The sequence below is a fragment of the Prenolepis imparis genome, unplaced genomic scaffold (assembly GCF_030444845.1).
Source record: "Prenolepis imparis isolate NDT839.2.m4 unplaced genomic scaffold, iyPreImpa1.0 SCAF_15, whole genome shotgun sequence".
Classification (NCBI taxonomy): Eukaryota; Metazoa; Arthropoda; class Insecta; order Hymenoptera; family Formicidae; genus Prenolepis; species Prenolepis imparis.
This window is the reverse complement of record NW_028141173.1, coordinates 5,735,283-5,754,183: the sequence shown is the minus strand read 5'-3', so window position 1 is coordinate 5,754,183 and position 18,901 is coordinate 5,735,283. Positions and strand designations below refer to the sequence as shown.

The window sequence follows — 18,901 nt, the reverse complement described above, 5'->3', positions numbered from 1 at the left end:
AAATCGTGATCTCTCTTGATCTGTTAGAATTATTAATAATTTTGCTGCACATAGATAAGCGATGGAAATCCCATCTTTCATGCCGAAAAAACATCATAAAATGAAGTATCCTTTTTTTAGCGAATGCATCTTAAACAAGAATATAAATATGCAAGATGTAATTTAGAATAATTTGTAATATTTCACACTTTTGATGTTTAATATTTCTATATTAATGATATATGTATGTGACACTTTGCTCTAGTTTGAACGCATTGCCCTAACATTCGTCAAACAGAGCAGATTTCGAAAGCATTTTTTTCGGATTCTGAAACACGCTGAGCCATTATCACGCGAGTACCTGCAGCGATAATGAAGCAGTACTTGAACGTTGACATGACCAGATCGTGCATTGCATCTCTCCGATGATAAACACTAGTACTTTGTCTTAGGCATGCCGTCGAATCGTCAGTAACGCGCGAGCGGTCGGCGGAAAGCGAGTTGGATAGCGTTAGCTGAAAGAAGCGCGACGTGAAATTAAAAATCATTCGGAAAATGTGGTCGTCGGTGGTCGTGACCATCCTGGCATTGAGTGCTGCTCTAGCGAAGACTATAAATTTACCGAGTAATGTATGTATAAGTGCTATGTAGCTAGCTCGTAGCTCATACATAATTATTGTGAATGTATAATGTGTTCGTGACTGACGTTACAGATTTATAATATATATTATATTATATTATATATATAATATATATATTATATTTATATTGTATATTATATTAATATATTATACATATATATTATATTATATATATAATATATATATATTATATTTATATTGTATATTATATTATATTAATATATTATACATATATATTATATTATATATATATAATATATATTATATTTATATTATATATTATATTATATTATATATATAATATATATATTTATATTGTATATTATATTATATTAATATATTATACATATATATTATATTATATATATGTATATATTATATATATATAATATTATATTTAATATATTATATTTTTTTTTACTAATACATATAGAGCTTCCTTTTTATTAAATATAGGAAAGATTTTTCTCGTTTCTGGTTTTTCGCTCGTACAAAGAATCGAATCTTTATAAGATTTTTAAAATATCTTTACCTTGTTTTCTTACCGAAAGATAAATTTAACTATATGAAAAGTTTCTCTGGAAATAAAATTCTAAATTTATGGAACATTTCTTATCATATAGTTTTTACATAAAAATACAAACGCATACAAGTGAATAAATGCAATCTACAAGAAAAATGCAAAGATAGTTTTAGAAAGAGAGAATTTTGAAATGATCTCTTTAACGCTATTTTCAAGAAGATAATGGGACTCTGGATTATTTCTTACAGGTCAATTCATTAATCTTCTTACTTGAGCACTATTAATTGGAATCTTTAAAATTGTCGATTTCGTTCTAAAAGTGGTTCTGAAAGAGATAACGTGTTTTGAATAAAGAAGAATGCATTTGATTGAATAAAATAAAACGCGCGCAATTTGTATAGTACATTCATGCACGATATATTACGTTCGCGTAATTCGTAAAATTTGAATGCAAGTCGTAAAGCAGATAATTTGATTCTACCGATTATCCTCGACCTCGTATTCTAGATAGAAGCATCGTTGATTGAATCGAAAGCTAAAACGTTACTTGAATTTAAAGCCACTTTTCTCACGTAGGTACTTTAGATAAAGCTGCGCTCGTATTTTCAAAGCGCAATTAAATCTTTTCAATTAAACATCGCAATTATATTATGTATAGTGTAAGAAGTCTCGTATAGAAGAAGATTCGCATAAAATGTAATTCTTAATGTAATCTAAATGTAATCTAAATGTAATTATACCGGGTGTCTCATTTTAAAGGACCCACTGAAATATCTCAGAAACACTGCGTTAAATCAAAAAATGTTTCCTACAAAAGTTGTAGGGTTTCGAGGGGGACATAACATAGTAATATTCATATGATCTTGGGCGGCGTCTCCAAGGTCAAGTGAAGGTGAGAATAAATTTTTTAAATGGAAACCCATATTTTTTATTATAACATCTTTTTCTACTAATTAATTTCAACAACTTTTATCTGAAGCATTTTTTTATTTTCTTCAAAATTCATTCTCACCTTCACTTAAGGTTAACCTTCACTAACCTTGGAGACGCCGCCCAAGGTCAAATGAATATTACTATGTTATGTCCCCCTCGAAACCCTACAACTTTTGTAGGAAACATTTTTCGATTTAACGCAGTGTTTCTGACAATGAGATATTTGAGTGGGTCCTTTAAAATGGGACACCTGGTATATACAGATACTGCTTAATTTTATTTTACATTTATTTATGAGAAAAGTGGTAAAAAAATAATCGTAACATCTCTGTTGTGTCGTGTGTGTTTCTACGAGACGTGTAAATTTATCTTTATGGTTAATCTATCAAAGACGAACGTAGGAATGACGATAGGATTAACTGATGGGAGATGAGGAGAAGATGGGAATCAACTGGTTGCATGTGATAACCGGCCTCGAACACATACAACATTTCCGTTAAAATTCACTAACCAGCTCGTAAGAATGTAATAAAAAATATAAATACACAACACGAGAAGGTCTGTAACTTGAAAGCGTCTACATATGCAACACTTAGATGCATATGCAACACTTAGATTAAGAAACTGCAGGCCAATGTTAATTCGATAACAGAATCGATATTAGAAAAATATTTTTTGAAATAAAATCAGGGACCCGGACCGAATCGGAACCAAAATTGATAACCGTTCCATAACCATTTTTTAGTAGAACCGAAACTGTAAACCGTATTGAAATTCTATTAAATTTATAACACCGGAACCATAACCGGACCGTTAAATTATTTTCGGTTTACGGTTCTTTTCGGTATTTTTTTCTATTATTGCGTAAATGACGGAAATGTCATGCTAACTGTCTCCTCAAACTGCAATTATAATTATTTTTTAAATGTTCTGAAATCTGTATGTATTATCGCAATAATGATAGTTGTGAGGATATTATATTTTCCGTTTTATATATACAGGGTGTTTCTTAAACATATGTCAAAAATTTAAGGGATGATTTCTTGGGTTATTTTATGAATAAATTTATATCTTTGATGATTTTTTTGAAAATAGTTTTGTTTTGAAGATACAAGGCGATAAAAATTTATAAGAAAATAATTAATATCTGTAAAAGTTATTAATGTAGTGTTCAAAGAACTTCTTTATTGTCGTTATCAGTGATGCCAGAAAATATTGTATTAATAAAAATAAAAATATATTAAAAATATTGTATTTCTTGTAAATTTGTATCGCCCTGTATCTTCGAAACAAAGCGATTTTCGAAAAATTATCAGAGGTCCTCAGAAATCATCCCTTATATTTTTGACATATGTTTAAGAAACACCCTGTATATATATATATATATATATATATATATATACATATATATAAAGTATATATAAATTATATTACTTTAAAAAATTATTATTAATTTTTATGACATATGAAAATATATATATGTATCTATATTATATATACCTATATCTAAATATATTTTCATGTATAATATGAAGTGTTGTTTATTTATATGTCATAAAAATTAATAATAATTTCTTAAAGTAATATAATTTAGAAATTAATTTAATTAAAAAACGAAGAGTAAAAATTTTAAAAAACCGGAACCGTAACCGAAAAAATCATAATTTAAACGGTTTCGGTTTTTTTATTTATCAAAAAACCGAAACTGGAACCAGAACAGTTATTAAATATTTTATTAAACCCCGAAACCGAACCCTAATTTTGTTTCGGTCCGGATCCCTGAATAAAATAGATAATTGAATATAATGAAAGAATGTATAATAAATGTAGTTAAGAATTGCGTGAAAATATGATGATTGAAATAAGCGACGTCCTAGAAATTTTCAATTACTATGCCATATTACTCTTCATAAATATTTTTGCAAGAGTATAGAAAAAAATATGAATACAGGAAACAGTGTGGCAGTACAGTTTCGAGGTCGATTACGAGAACAATCAGTTCTTGTTGGACGGAAGACCCTTTCGATATGTTTCCGGCAGTTTTCATTACTTTCGAGCGCCCAGACAATATTGGAGGGATCGTTTAAGAAAAATGCGAGCCGCCGGACTTAACGCGGTCTCCACGTAAGTCTTAATCTTACATCGACGTGACATAACGTTCCTCTGGCCGTTTATTAAATTCGATACGGAATAAGATTGACGGGATGCGATCGACATTAAATCATCATGTTTGTTTCCGAAACATACGCAGTTATGTCGAATGGAGTCTTCACGAACCAGAACCGGGTCAGTTTAACTGGGTCGGCGACGCGGATCTAGTAGAATTCCTAAATATCGCTCAAGAGGAAGACTTACTCGTATTGCTAAGACCGGGTCCTTACATTTGCGCGGAAAGAGATTTGGTAAATATATATGCGCATTTTTAGCTAAAATAATTAGCGGTTTAATTAGATGAAAAATTTCAATTTATTTCCTATATCAAGTAGATGAAAATTTTGATATATTATTTCGATACGAATCTTTTCTTAGGGTGGCCTACCATACTGGCTCCTTCGTGAAGTACCGAATATAAAGTTACGTACAAAAGATGCAGGTGAGACATGTAACTCTTTTACGCGTCGTAAAGGTGTATGAAACGCTGTGATATTAGAAATTGCGAATCTTTCCGATTCAAAAAGATATTTTTTCTTCAATTACATATATTTTACAATTACATATATTTTAGTTTCTCTGCTATTATGCGTGATTTAAAACCGATGTCATGTGCAACGACCCGCTACTTCCGTGATAAGAGATAAAAAGTCTTTCACTCTCTATAATGAATCTCTCTTCTCTTTCCTGCCATTTGTCGCCGCTCAAACACACTGATAATACCGGAATAATTGAAAACGACACGCTACTACACGAATCAATTAAATGTAATTTTATCGTCTACTGATTTTTCTGCTTTCGTAGCTTACATGAAATACGCCACATCGTATTTGAATCAGGTGTTGGAAAAAGTTAAGCCCCTTTTGAGGGGCAACGGGGGACCGATAATCATGGTTCAGGTAATGAATTTGCACTTTTGCGCAATAATAAATATTATTAAGTGCGATTTATGTAACATCAGAGGTTATCTATTAAAATGTTGCTTGCACTTTCCGAGATAATATATTTAACATGCGTTATCTCTCCGCTGATGTTGAATTACGACCTCTTGTATCGATCAATATTATACATGCTTGAAGATTATACGATTAATATCTTAAGCGTAATTAGTAGTGATTATGATGCACTTTTGAGTTGTGAAAAAAAAAAGATTGCGATAATTTTCTTTATAATTAATAATAAGTGTGATATAATTATGATTCAAAATTCAATATATTTTTATATATTATTATATATTGTATAGTATTATAATTATAATAATATATTATTATAATTAAAAAATAAATATATTATTATTATAATAATTATTAATATATTATATATTATATTTTATATTAATATTTTATTAATATATTATATATTATATTAATGTAACATTAATACATATAATAATAATAATAATATATTTTTAAATATTTTAATATATTTATTTTTAATATACTTTTTAATATATATTAATTTTTTAATATTTTTACTTTAAGAAACGCGTAAATCTGTTAGTCGTCAATTTCATTGTTTGCGTTAACAGATAGAGAATGAATATGGAAGCTACAATGCTTGCGACACCGAATACACGGACTTGTTGAAAGAAATCATTGTCGAGAAAGTGGGAAGTAAAGCTCTCTTGTACACGACGGACGGTGCAGCCGCATCTATGCTCCGTTGCGGTTTCGTACCTGGTGCATATGCCACCGTCGATTTCGGGACGTCCGTCAACGTGACCAGCAGTTTTCAAACCATGCGTCTCTATCAGCCACGAGTAAGCAGTCATAATATATCGTAATACTTACGAAATCTTGAAGAAATCTCGAGAATCTCGGCGCTCTTTGACTACAGTTTGTAAAAAAAAACTCATAGGGTCCCTTGGTGAATTCTGAATTTTATCCAGGATGGTTGACTCACTGGGGCGAAGCCTTCCAGAGGGTGAAAACCAAAGCTATCACGAAGACGTTGAGAGAAATGCTCGCTCTGGGCGCATCGGTTAATATTTACATGTTCTACGGCGGTACAAACTTTGCTTTCACTTCCGGTTGGTAAACTTCTTTCTCATATTTCGAGCGAGCCGATAGTTAATAAAATCTGCAAAAATAATATTTGCACAGTTATATAAGATCAGATTAAGTTATATAAGATTATTTAATTATATAATTATATATCAACGAGAATGGATTTTACTCACAATTAACGTAATAATTATTATACTGACAGGCGCCAATGGCGGTGTAGATGTATATAGTCCTCAACTAACTTCTTACGATTATGACGCTCCTTTGACCGAAGCCGGAGATCCGACAGGCAAATACTTTGCTATAAGAGACGTCATCGGTCAGGTATATTTTTCCTTGATGTTACTAGAGAAGATGCAATAAATATTGCACATTAATTTCGAACAAGTCAGTTCATTTCCTGTTGAAATTACAGTATCTGCCATTGCCGAACATGTCCCTTCCAACCGCATCTCCGAAAGGCAATTACGGTTCAGTATTATTAGAACCGGTGCAGAAGCTGCTCGATAGTCGATCCTCGTTTATAGTGAGCTGGGCAACCGGCGACAAACCTGAAACCTTCGAGCATCTATCTGTGAATCAGGGATTCGTACTCTACGAGACGGATTTACCGAATTCTAAACACGATCCGGTTATACTGCGTGCAACCGCAAAAGATAGGGCGTTGGTTTACGTGGACGGTCGATTATCCGGCACCCTGAGTCGCATAGATAAGGTATTTACTATGCCGTTGGAGAGTCCTTACGGTCGCCGTCTGAGTCTGCTGGTGGAGAATCAAGGACGATTGAATTTCGGCAACGAAATCCACGACTTTAAGGTATTATATGAGACCTTAAGGAAGGCGTTTAAATATAGGTGTTAACGCAGAATGAGATTATGAGGTTTAGCGGTCGTTTTTTAGCGTCCAAAATCGTAATACCAATATTTCTTCCTTGCATCGTCTCTCTCAGGGTATATCGGACGTGACTATAAGCGGAACTCCATTGATTAATTGGAATATGACGGGCTACGCGTTCTCCGACGTGTCGTCTCTTCGAGATTTGACGATCATGGACATAGAGAGCGGAACTCTAAATAACGGTCCGGTATTTCTGCGCGGACGGTTCACGATCACCGGGCAACCTTTGGACACATTTTTGGACACTACCGGTTGGGGTAAAGGGGTGGCTTTCGTGAACGGTCACAATCTCGGTAGATACTGGCCGTTGGTCGGCCCGCAAATAACTCTGTACGTTCCGGCTGTCTACCTTCGTACAGGCGAGAATGAGTTGATTCTGCTGGAACTGGAATATGTGTCGCAGACGAGGAAGATGAAGTTTCAATCCGCGCCGAACTTGGGTTCGGGATCGCGGAACTTGGATGATTGAGCGAAACTTGTACGAACAATTTTAAATGTTGGAAATAAATAAACGCGAAAGAACATGTTTCGTTATCGTAGAGATTTTATGTCCACTACGAAATATATCCTCAAAATATATTTAGAGATGTATGATTGTCGCTCAAATACTGTAATTAACGAAAGAGAGCATCAAAATAAATCCTACTTTATACCCTATTAATTAATTAATTGTTTTGTTTTGCATGTAACAATTAAAATTACGAATGATGAGCAATATTATACGCGAATATATTCTACAATAAAGTAGATTAATTTGGAATATTTTATATACACCGACATATTTTCTTAAAAAGATTTTACAATAGTACAAAATTAACGATCCGAAATTATAACTTTTTGCTCATCTTACTTGATCTATCAGGAGTTTTATCGCTGAAAGGGAGAGAGAAAGAGAGAACGCGCCATCCGGATATCCAAGACGTGAAAAGAACATTACAGGAGGAACATTAAACGACCGTTTCTACGATACAGAAATCGATCAGCCACGATAATATCGCGGCTACACGGCAAAAATATGCACATTGTTGTCTATGGTCGATGAAGAACCGATTTGTAAAGATCCCGCCGGAGCATTCAATGGCTTTAATATCCTTTGCGTTGACAAATGAGGGGTTCGCACGGTAGGACGTCCGATAGTCCGAAACGACGAATTATCCTACCTCCGTTCCGCGTGTCGTTTCAGACGAATATCACGGATAATAATGAGTGTACGATGACAAAGCATCACCGGCTATCTGCTTCATAAACTTCATCTGTACGATAGAGCCTGAAAATCTAATAAACACATATACGCGCGATTGTAAAATATTTCTAAACAGACAAATATTAAAGACGGAGAAAAATATTATGAACATATATAATCAACGAAGAATATATCTTCGTTCAAATAGCTATTCACATCGCCCCATTTCTTTGTTCAGGATTTAGCCATATCGGTAAACACTTCTCGAAACCAAATTGATTAATGAAAATATATTTTTTAAAAATCAGGACGCATATAATGATTAATTATTTTATAGTAAATTATCTGTTAGTAATTAAATATCGATTCTTGTATATTCCTATATACGTATGATTATGACAAAGTTAATAATACAATAGTAAAAAATAATAATTGAATAGAATTCTGTAAAAAGGAATTATATATATATTAAGATATTTTAATTCTTGATTGTATGAAAGTTTATTGACTTGGTGACTTAAGACTTGATATATAAGATAAAACGTTGAACGAATTTAAACATTCTGTGTTTCCTTGTTGCCGTGTTATACTGAACTTCTATTCTGTTTTCTATCGTAATGGTTAGTGCCAGACGACGCCAACGTTAATATAATGCGGTCATATTATCTCTAAAAACTAAAAGTCATCGATATATCTGGATTACAAGTAGCAAGCATTAATTATATTATAGATTTAATATTTTTATATGGTAATTTGTAAAAATATCCAGTATTGATTGAGTAAATATTCTTGATAAAATAAACAGCTGATATCGTATCTTTTTAGAACTAAATACTTTTGCTTATATTATTAAATAGAATATTCTTTTTTAAATAACGACGAAATATTAAATATTAATTATATTATCTTAATCATTGTGATAAATTCGTAATTTTCGTTTGCACAAGTGCCATTTTTTCTTTATTTTACACATTAAATAATCCTTTATATTTTACATTAGAACTCCTTTTTATATTGCATTTTTTAAATATAATTTTACTTTTCAGATAAATCGTAAATATGATCGCTTTCTTTTTCAGCAATACTTGTAACGCGAGAATAATGTCGAATAGAAGAAGTTTTTTTAAATGTGCCACATGCGCAATTGCAAAGCATATTATCCAAACGGCGATTAAACTCCGCCCTAGATGAAAACACCGCCTTCGACATGCGCCGAAGGGTCGTTTGCGACTGCACCGCTTCTTATACATCTAATCTGATCGCGATTTAATCTGACCAAAGTGTTAAAATGCTGCTCGTGTAATTCGGCGCGTTAGACCCGTTCACTCGTCGTGAAACAATAATTACAATTATACAGACAGTTACTCGTGTAAATTGACAAGTCATCGAAATTAAGAAGCTATCGCGATGTCAGGTAAGCGTAGAAAATTATAGAAAAAAAATTTATTACAAATATCCCTCTGAATAAGTTGAAAAAATCTTGATAAACTTTTTCTAAATTTAATACTTGTTGAAATTTAAATGATCGCGTATCGTTGTCATTACAAGAGATGTATGGGACGTAATATATCTAATGCATATACATAATTACAATTTAATCGAGTGAATAATATGTTAATAGCGTGGAACGCAACGCAAAATGCACCCTTGGATTTGAGTAAAAATGGAACTGCATGGAAAACTGATATTGTTAATGCTTTTAAATTTCAACGATGTCTTCCTTGCCAAACTTGCGGTAAAAGTTTCGACAGACCTTCACTTTTAAAAAGACACTTGCGAACCCATACAGGTAAATTTTAAAGAGAAATGTCAAAAGTCTCTCTTTCTCATAATATTCTCTTCAGTTTTTACTATTCTCAGAATAATAAACAATATTATTTATGATAAATAATATTGACTATAATAATTAAAAATAATCTACATGTTATACTTAATAATTTGTTTTTACACATAACAATTTATTTATAAAAAATAATTAGATATATTTTCCGAATGATAAAAAGATAATTGCGTTCTGATTGTTAATGAGCTTAGTTTTAATCACAAATTTTTAAAAATAAAAAAATTTAAATAACAAAATTATCAAAGACTTTATAAAGAAGAAAGTGTCATATAAAATTGTATTGAAAATTTGTTTTTTTAAAAATATTTTCGCAAATACAGTCAATATTACAAAATATATTACTTTAGGAGAGAAACCACATGGCTGCACGATATGTGGTAAAATGTTCAGCACCAGTAGTTCGTTAAATACTCACATTAGGATTCATACCGGTGAACGTCCTCACGAATGCCCGATGTGTGGAAAACGCTTTACCGCCTCGTCGAATTTGTATTATCATCGCATGACGCATTACAAGGTGCCTTTCGCTATTAAAAAAGAGAAGAGAAATATTACGCATTAGTAGTATACAATTTAAAAAAGTAGACTATAACTTAATACATGAAGTAAAACAATCTGTAAGAAACAGTTTTTCTCAGGAGAAAATATTCTATAATCGTTCAATACTCTGCAATAATTATAAATAGAAATTATTCGTAAATAAAAATAATTAAACTATAAAAGTTTAATATATAATATAATTTGAAACAGGAGAAGCCACATAAATGTGACGAGTGTGGACGATCCTTTCCAACTCCCGGTGATTTAAGGGCTCACGGATATTCTCATACCGGTAATTGGCCATTACGTTGCCAAGTGTGTAACAGAGGATTTTGCAAACTCGGCGCTTTACATCATCATATGAAATCACATGGTAACGCGACGAATTCTATGATAAAAATAAGAATTTTGTCCATTTATTGTCTATTTTGAAAATAATTATTTTTTTAATCTAATTTCTTTCTCAAATCGGCAAAATCTCTCTAATCAAACTAATTGATTGAAAATCCTGGAAAATATGCTTATAAATACACGTCGAATAATATAGATGATATTTAGAAGAAATAAATTCCATAAATTTCTGTATCGAAGATTAATTATCATTGCATCCCATCGTCTTTATTAAGTGCAAGTTAAGAATTTTTTTTATAATTCTTTGACTGTACTAAAAATAAATATTTCGTCGCTTTTTCTGATAGTTACAGAACTTGTATTACAGCTTGCGACGCCAAATATAATAATGAAACATCAATTAAATGTGACGAATTATCGTTTTCTAATTATATAGCGAATTACACACTCAGTTTCCTGATTAAATATTGAATATCAATATTAAAAATCATAAAATGAAACATATATGTATATATAACATTCTTTCTTTACAGGCGATCATTCCTATCGTTGTAATATCTACAATCAAAAGCCTCCCATGATCAATAATTTACGAATTTATGAACATCAACAGAGTTCACATATGTCAAATAACAACACAACTGATTACATGAATGTGCACAATGGTATTGCAAACATAGAAATTATCAAGTTCGAAGGTCTCAATAACAATTACATGCAATTACCTGCAATGTATCCATGGCCTTCCTGGATGCCATCACAATTTCAAAATTAATTCAATCGTGTTATAAGTATTTGTTCGCGCGACTATATAAACCAAAGTTTTTATCTATAAATTATAAATTGATAAAAAAAACTGCTAATGAGAAATAGTATTTGTTAATATTATTTAATTAATATTTATTAACTGTAGAGAGACACATGTAAGTAATATAAGATAAAAATAGAATATTATATACGAATGAATAATTTTTCGCTTCTTAATCTTCTTTTTTCCTCTCTGTGACCTGCAAATATTTATTTATCTCATTTTTAATTCAGAAGGAGAAAAATGTCTAACATCTGTTTTATATGAATATATACTGAAAATCTAAACCTAAACATTTTAGAAAATTAAATTTTATTAAAAAATTATTATAAAAAAATGTTATCTATTATATTCACACATTTTGTACGCACACAATCGTATATAATATTCGTTAAAGTAATATGCACTTTACAGAGATTTTTTTACATGGAAGAGAATTCTCTCTCTACAAGATCTTCAATCTTCTGTATAACAATACGACTCTCTAAATAGCTACATTAGCAACGTACATGCTGTGTTTAGTAATTAGAAATGCGAGAATTTCAGAATAAATGTTTCTCTCTATCTCTCTATATTTTCATTTCCTGGGAACGCGCCAATATGTTGGAACTGTAACATTCCTCGATTCCGTCAAAGATTGTCATAATTATAACATTTTCATATGATTATATTTGCTGCGCTATATCAAGTCGCTAATGACTCATTAACTTTGTTAAGCTAGGGGGACGTAAAGTTGGGGGATGCACATCGTATAGTATCTCACGAACCTTTGTCGCGTGCGGTTTATATTAGTTATCTTCATCGAGCAATTCTGTGTAAAATAAATTAAATACTCTGTCTTACTATAAAAAAATTAATACTAAGTTAGATTTACATATATAAAATTACACGAGGATATATGTGAGAAATAAGTGAAAAATCTCAAAATATGCTCAGAAAATAATTCGAATAAGAAAAATAACGCGAAATAAAATCTCCGAGGCGTTAAAATTATATAGACTCGACTAATATTGATTTTAATCATGTGTACAAAGAAGGATTAGATTACATCTATTTTAAAATCTCTCGCTAATAAAAGAAACAATTCAGCAAAGGGGGAATGTGATATCTTGCGCTGCTGCTTCCAAACATTGAAGATTTATATTATATAATTATGCTTGTATTATTATATGTTACAATATTTTTGTATTTAATTAAAATTTCGCATTCTCTTTTCTTCATTTTTTAATAATTAAAAAATTTACGCGCAAACTCTTGTCATGTAAGTTTTTTATTCACTCATTGGTGAACGTAGCGAATTGAAACTTTTAATAGTCTTGTAAGATCTAATAATAATCTTACAAAAAATATATATATATAGCAGCTGTTACAAAAGTATTGGCAACATAATTGTTTAAATTGATATCTAGCCAAATCACAAGTAATTGAAAGTCTAACAAATCTTTAGCCTCGGTGATTGAAACAAGAAAATTGATACAAACTTGCAAAATACATTGCATAAATTATCGTTAACACAAGAATTGTTGCGCAGATATAAATTTCATTCCTTAGACGTGATAAAAGTAAGAATGATTTTTTAATAAATAGGGGTATGTCTTTTTCTTGATTAGCAGTTGCATAAAAATGCGGCTATTATCCCAAAATTTTTTATTATACACCATGAGTGGTGTTTGGCGACCGATCAAATGGACATCGAAATGCTCGAAATGCTTGTATGGCCTGTTTACCTTCTCTACGATATACCTGTTGAACTTTTCGGTGCTAACTCAGTTGATGGATCTCGTTCTTGTTGTTAATAATATAGACGACTTTGCTACGATTTCTTTAATGTTTCTCACGGCTCTCGCTTGCTTTTGCAAAGCGACTACTGTCGTAATTCGACGCGACGAAATTATTAACTTGATCAAAACACTGCAAGAACCATGCAAACCTAGTAGCAAAGAGGAGATTAACATCCAGATGAAATACGATAATTTAATCAGGTATCCATACACACAACTTTTGACAATGATACAAATCTTGCGTTTGACAAATAGATAGGTCGATTAATTAGGATTACAATTATTTATTAATTTTAGGTTTACGATCTCGTATATCAATTAAATAAATTCTACAGAAGTAAAGGAAAAAATTTAATTTAAATGATAATCGAGAAAAGTAATTCACACATATACATACACATTTTCAAACATAAAACATACAACATATAATTTTAAATATTATAAGCTTTCACTGAAAAACTGCAGCTTATCTGTAATAAAATAATAAAGATATAGATGTGAATAAAATTTAATTGCTGTACTTGTGTAACAATTATGTATTTGCGCGAAAAAATATTCTAAACTTCTGATGTAAAGTTTGCCAATTATATTTTTACATATATCTGTCTAAAAAGATATTGTGACATTTCTTTAATAAATTGCATTTATGATTATTTGTCATCGAATCGTTTAATGTTATATAATTTATTGATTATTTTCATCTATGCAGAACATATTCCAAGTTACACGTTACTGGCATCGTTTTCCGCCACTGGTGCCACGATAGGAGAGATATTTGCTACTTTACAAGGCGAATTACCTTATAGGGGATGGGTGCCCTACGACATTCACTCTTCGCTCGTTTTATTCTGGATTACCCTTCAAGAAATGCTAGCTCTACTTTTTGGCACGCTCGTAAATGTTGCTACGGAAACTTTGGTATTGGGATTTTCCTTACAAATATGTTCGCAACTTGAAATTTTCAAACATCGCCTTCGAATAGCGACAAAATCTGATGAGAGGGAAGAGAATCCCTCGAAAAATGTATCATATAAGACAAGCAGATTCTCAGAACACATTCGCTATCATCTGTGCATAATCAGGTGAGTCGAGCAGATGGGAAAGGATGTTATCTTTAAATAATATCCTCAGTTTATAAAATTTATGCCAAAATCTTTACATTGCTAATAAATATATGTTATCCCGCGATTATTAAGTTAATTAAACACATGCGTGTAAATTTCATATCTTTTTGATAAAAGAAAAAATATTCTATTAATCATAAATTTAAATAGACGAGAGAAATTAAATTTATTCGTTGAAATCGATGGATTATTATCTGGCTACAGTTCTGAATTTTTCGGATGTTCCGTTTCCCACCGGGAATAAAATTGTGCACAATTTATACACAATTTATTACACTAGAACAACACAAGCGCGCGCTACGCGCGCGCCATTCTTTGATTTCATATTTTAAAAAATAATTATTAAAATAATAATATTTTTTTGACAGAATCAACTGATAACTGTCAAAAAATATTAATCGAGTTTAAAATACCATAACATATTATTTTAAACAAATTATTATTTTAATTTTTAAAATATATTATTTAAAAACTTAATTAACAAATTGGCGCTTAAATCAGCTGATTTCTATCAAGAAATATTACTAAAGCATTCATTTGCTAATTAAATTTCAGAGTAATAATACGTTATAAAAATTAAAGTAGTAATGTTGATAATACTTTATCCTCGATTAATACTTTTTGACAGAAATCAGCTGATAACTGTCAAAAATAATAACCGAGTTTAAAGTAGCTAATTTCTATAAAAAAATATTAATAAATCTTCTCGTCCATAAAATCGTAATTAGTCTCGACGTTGTGATTATCTCGATTATCAAAACAGTCTTACAGAAAATTCTATTTTTTTTGTTCGCACTTGTTTTAGATTTAAATACTGAATTTTTATGCATTGCATAATTAATTAATATATACTTCTTTATGTATTGATTGCAATGCATGCATAAAAATATGTGAATTAATTATGCAATGCATAAATATTCATTACTTAAATCTTTAACAGAAAACCAAAAAAATAGAATTATATACAAGAATCTTTCGAACAAAATATCTATGCTTCTATCAGATTCATGCGTCTGTACACACACATCCAACACACTGCAGTCTCGCGCGAGACTGACCGCAAGACTCTGAGCAGCGGTATCGCCAAGCGCACCCGACACCCTACACATCCTCCACGCTGCGCATCTCGCGCGAGACTGATTCTCGAGACATTGTGATTGCGAGACTGATCGTCAGTCTCGCGCGAGGCGCGCAGCGTGGTAGACGTATAGGCTGTGTTTGGCGATACCGCTGCACAGAGTCTTGCGGTCAGTTTCGCGCGAAACGTGCAGCGCGATGGATGTGTGTGTATGTACAGACGCACGAATCTAATAGAAATGCAGATATTTTGATCGAAAGATTCTTGTAGAAAATTCTATTTTTTTTAATTCTCTGTTAAAGATATAAATAATAAATATTTATGCATTGCATAATTAATTGACATATTCTCAGGCATGTATTGCAATCAAGGCATAGAAAAATATATATTAATTAATTATGCAATACATAAAAATTCAGTATTTAAATCTAAAACAGAAGTGCGAACAAAATAGAATTATCTATAAGAATCTTTTGTGAATAGAGATAATCATAACGTCGAGATATGATTTTATAGACGAAAGTATTTATTAATATTTTTTCATAGAAATTAGCTACTTTCGCATGGGGTCAGCGGTAAAAAGTATCGTTTTCTAATATTTAAAGACGAGCCAAAAATTCATCGATTATACATTTTAATAGTACATTGATTACAGAATCATTTGGTACCAAACAGACACCAGCGTACAAATTTTTTAACTTCATATACATAAATTAAGGTTGCGTCGCATGGGGTCAGCGGTAAAAAAGTATCGTTTTCTAATATTTAAAGACGAGCCAAAAATTCATCGATTATACATTTTAATAGTACATTGATTACAGAATCTTTTGGTACCAACCAGACAGAAGCGTACAAATTTTTTAACTTGATATACATAAAATGAGATTGCGTCGCATGGGATCAGCGGTAAAAAAGTATCGATTTCTAATATTTAAAGACGAGCCAAAAATTCATCGATTATACATTTTAATAGTACATTGATTACAGAATCATTTGGTACGAAACAGACACCAGCGTACAAACTTTTTCATTTGCTATACATAAAATAAGGATGCGTCGCACAGGGTCCGCGTCAAAAAAGTATCAATTTCTAATATTTTAAGACGAGCCAAAAATTCATCGATTATACATTTTAATAGTACATTGATTACAGAATCTTTTGGTACCAAGCAGACAACAGCGTACAAATTTTTTAATACGATAAACATAAAATAAGGATGCGTCGCACAGGGTCAGCGGTAAAAAGTATCGATTTCCAATATTTTAAGACGAGCCAAAAATTCATCGATTATACATTTTAATAGTACATTGATTACAGAATCATTTGGTACCAAACAGACACCAGCGTACAAATTTTTTAACTTGATATACTTAAAATAAGGTTGCGTCGCATAGTGTCAGCGGTAAAAAGTATCGATTTGCAATATTTTAAGACGAGCCAAAAATTCATCGATTATACATTTTAATAGTACATTTATTACAGAATCATTTGGTACCAAGCAGACAACAGCGTACAAACTTTTTCATTTGCTATACATAAATTAAGGATGCGTCGCATGGGATCAGCGGTAAAAAAGTATCGATTTCTAATATTTAAAGACGAGCCAAAAATTCATCGATTATACATTTTAATAGTACATTGATTACAGAATCATTTGATACCAAACAGACACCAGCGTACAAATTTTTTAATACGATATACATAAAATAAGTATGCGTCGCACAGGGTCCGCGGTAAAAAGTATCGATTTCCAATATTTTAAGACGAGCCAAAAATTCATCGATTATACATTTTAATAGTACATTGATTACAGAATCTTTTGGTACCAAGCAGACAACAGCGTACAAATTTTTTAATACGATAAACATAAAATAAGGATGCGTCGCACAGGGTCAGCGGTAAAAAGTATCGATTTCCAATATTTTAAGACGAGCCAAAAATTCATCGATTATACATTTTAATAGTACATTTATTACAGAATCATTTAGTACCAAGCAGACAACAGCGTACAAACTTTTTCATTTGCTATACATAAATTAAGAATGCGTCGCATGGGATCAGCGGTAAAAAAGTATCGATTTCTAATATTTAAAGACGAGCCAAAAATTCATCGATTATACATTTTAATAGTACATTGATTACAGAATCTTTTGGTACCAAACAGACACCAGCGTACAAATTTTTTAATACGATAAACATAAAATAAGTATGCGTCGCACAGGGTCCGCGTCAAAAAAGTATCGATTTCTAATATTTTAAGACGAGCCAAAAATTCATCGAGTATACATTTTAATAGTACATTGATTACAGAATCTTTTGGTACCATGCAGACACCAGCGTACAAATTTTTTAATACGATAAACATAAAATAAGAATGCGTCGCACAGGGTCAGCGGTAAAAAGTATCGATTTCCAATATTTTAAGACGAGCCAAAAATTCATCGATTATACATTTTAATAGTACATTGATTACAGAATCTTTTGGTACCAACCAGACAACAGCGTACAAATTTTTTAACTTGATATACATAAAATAAGATTGCGTCGCATGGGTTCAGCGGTAAGAAGTATCGATTTCCAATATTTTAAGACGAGCCAAAAATTCATCGATTATACATTTTAATAGTACATTTATTACAGAATCATTTGGTACCAACCAGACAACAGCGTACAAACTTTTTCATTTGCTATACATAAATTAAGGATGCGTCGCTTGGGATCAGCGGTAAAAAAGTATCGATTTCTAATATTTAAAGACGAGCCAAAAATTCATCGATTATACATTTTAATAGTACATTGATTACAGAATCTTTTGGTACCATGCAGACACCAGCGTACAAATTTTTTAATACGATAAACATAAAATAAGAATGCGTCGCACAGGGTCAGCGGTAACAAGTATCGATTTCCAATATTTTAAGACGAGCCAAAAATTCATCGATTATACATTTTAATAGTACATTTATTACAGAATCTTTTGGTACCAAGCAGACAACAGCGTACAAATTTTTTAATACGATAAACATAAAATAATGTTGCGTCGCATAGGGTCAGCGGTAAA

General features: G+C 31.3%; 3 protein-coding genes across 4 annotated transcripts; all 3 read left to right on the top strand.

Annotated features, from left to right (window-relative positions):
• Nucleotides 1–395: 395 nt before the first annotated feature.
• On the top strand, nt 396–7,788 carry LOC145946041 (beta-galactosidase). The gene is made up of 10 exons (XM_083055421.1): nt 396–609; nt 4,028–4,200; nt 4,328–4,478; nt 4,606–4,669; nt 5,032–5,126; nt 5,756–5,986; nt 6,085–6,256; nt 6,436–6,557; nt 6,649–7,050; nt 7,184–7,788. Exons 1-10 carry the CDS (start codon nt 535–537, stop codon nt 7,598–7,600), a joined length of 1,902 nt encoding a protein of 633 aa, XP_082911547.1. The 5' UTR covers nt 396–534; the 3' UTR covers nt 7,601–7,788.
• A 1,565-nt stretch (nt 7,789–9,353) lies between these two features.
• On the top strand, nt 9,354–11,917 carry LOC145945981 (uncharacterized). Of its 2 annotated transcripts, XM_083055309.1 has the most exons (5): nt 9,354–9,728; nt 9,936–10,103; nt 10,505–10,674; nt 10,908–11,070; nt 11,582–11,917. In XM_083055309.1, the coding sequence occupies exons 1-5, from the start codon at nt 9,722–9,724 to the stop codon at nt 11,821–11,823; spliced, it is 750 nt and encodes a 249-aa protein (XP_082911435.1). In that variant the 5' UTR covers nt 9,354–9,721; the 3' UTR covers nt 11,824–11,917. The 2 variants fall into 2 exon arrangements, with proteins under 2 accessions (XP_082911435.1, XP_082911434.1); XM_083055308.1 differs by having other exon boundaries at nt 9,354–10,103.
• Nucleotides 11,918–13,231: 1,314 nt separating this feature from the next.
• LOC145946225 (uncharacterized) lies at nt 13,232–14,723 on the top strand. Its single transcript, XM_083055752.1, has 2 exons — nt 13,232–13,888; nt 14,347–14,723. The coding sequence occupies exons 1-2, from the start codon at nt 13,480–13,482 to the stop codon at nt 14,721–14,723; spliced, it is 786 nt and encodes a 261-aa protein (XP_082911878.1). The 5' UTR covers nt 13,232–13,479.
• The last annotated feature ends 4,178 nt before the right edge of the window (nt 14,724–18,901 follow it).

What these genes read in the sequence shown, in the direction of transcription:
- LOC145946041 (XM_083055421.1), top strand. Translation starts at nt 535, where the DNA reads ATGTGGTCGTCGGTGGTCGTGACCATCCTGGCATTGAGTGCTGCTCTA. An exon ending in GGACTTAACGCGGTCTCCAC is followed by an intron (nt 4,201 to 4,327) that starts GTAAGTCTTAAT and finishes AAACATACGCAG; the next exon opens with TTATGTCGAATGGAGTCTTC. An exon ending in AAACTTTGCTTTCACTTCCG is followed by an intron (nt 6,257 to 6,435) that starts GTTGGTAAACTT and finishes TTATACTGACAG; the next exon opens with GCGCCAATGGCGGTGTAGAT.
- LOC145945981 (XM_083055308.1), top strand. Translation starts at nt 9,926, where the DNA reads ATGTTAATAGCGTGGAACGCAACGCAAAATGCACCCTTGGATTTGAGT. An exon ending in ACACTTGCGAACCCATACAG is followed by an intron (nt 10,104 to 10,504) that starts GTAAATTTTAAA and finishes ATATTACTTTAG; the next exon opens with GAGAGAAACCACATGGCTGC. An exon ending in TCATCATATGAAATCACATG is followed by an intron (nt 11,071 to 11,581) that starts GTAACGCGACGA and finishes CTTTCTTTACAG; the next exon opens with GCGATCATTCCTATCGTTGT.
- LOC145946225 (XM_083055752.1), top strand. Translation starts at nt 13,480, where the DNA reads ATGCGGCTATTATCCCAAAATTTTTTATTATACACCATGAGTGGTGTT. An exon ending in ACAAATCTTGCGTTTGACAA is followed by an intron (nt 13,889 to 14,346) that starts ATAGATAGGTCG and finishes TCATCTATGCAG; the next exon opens with AACATATTCCAAGTTACACG.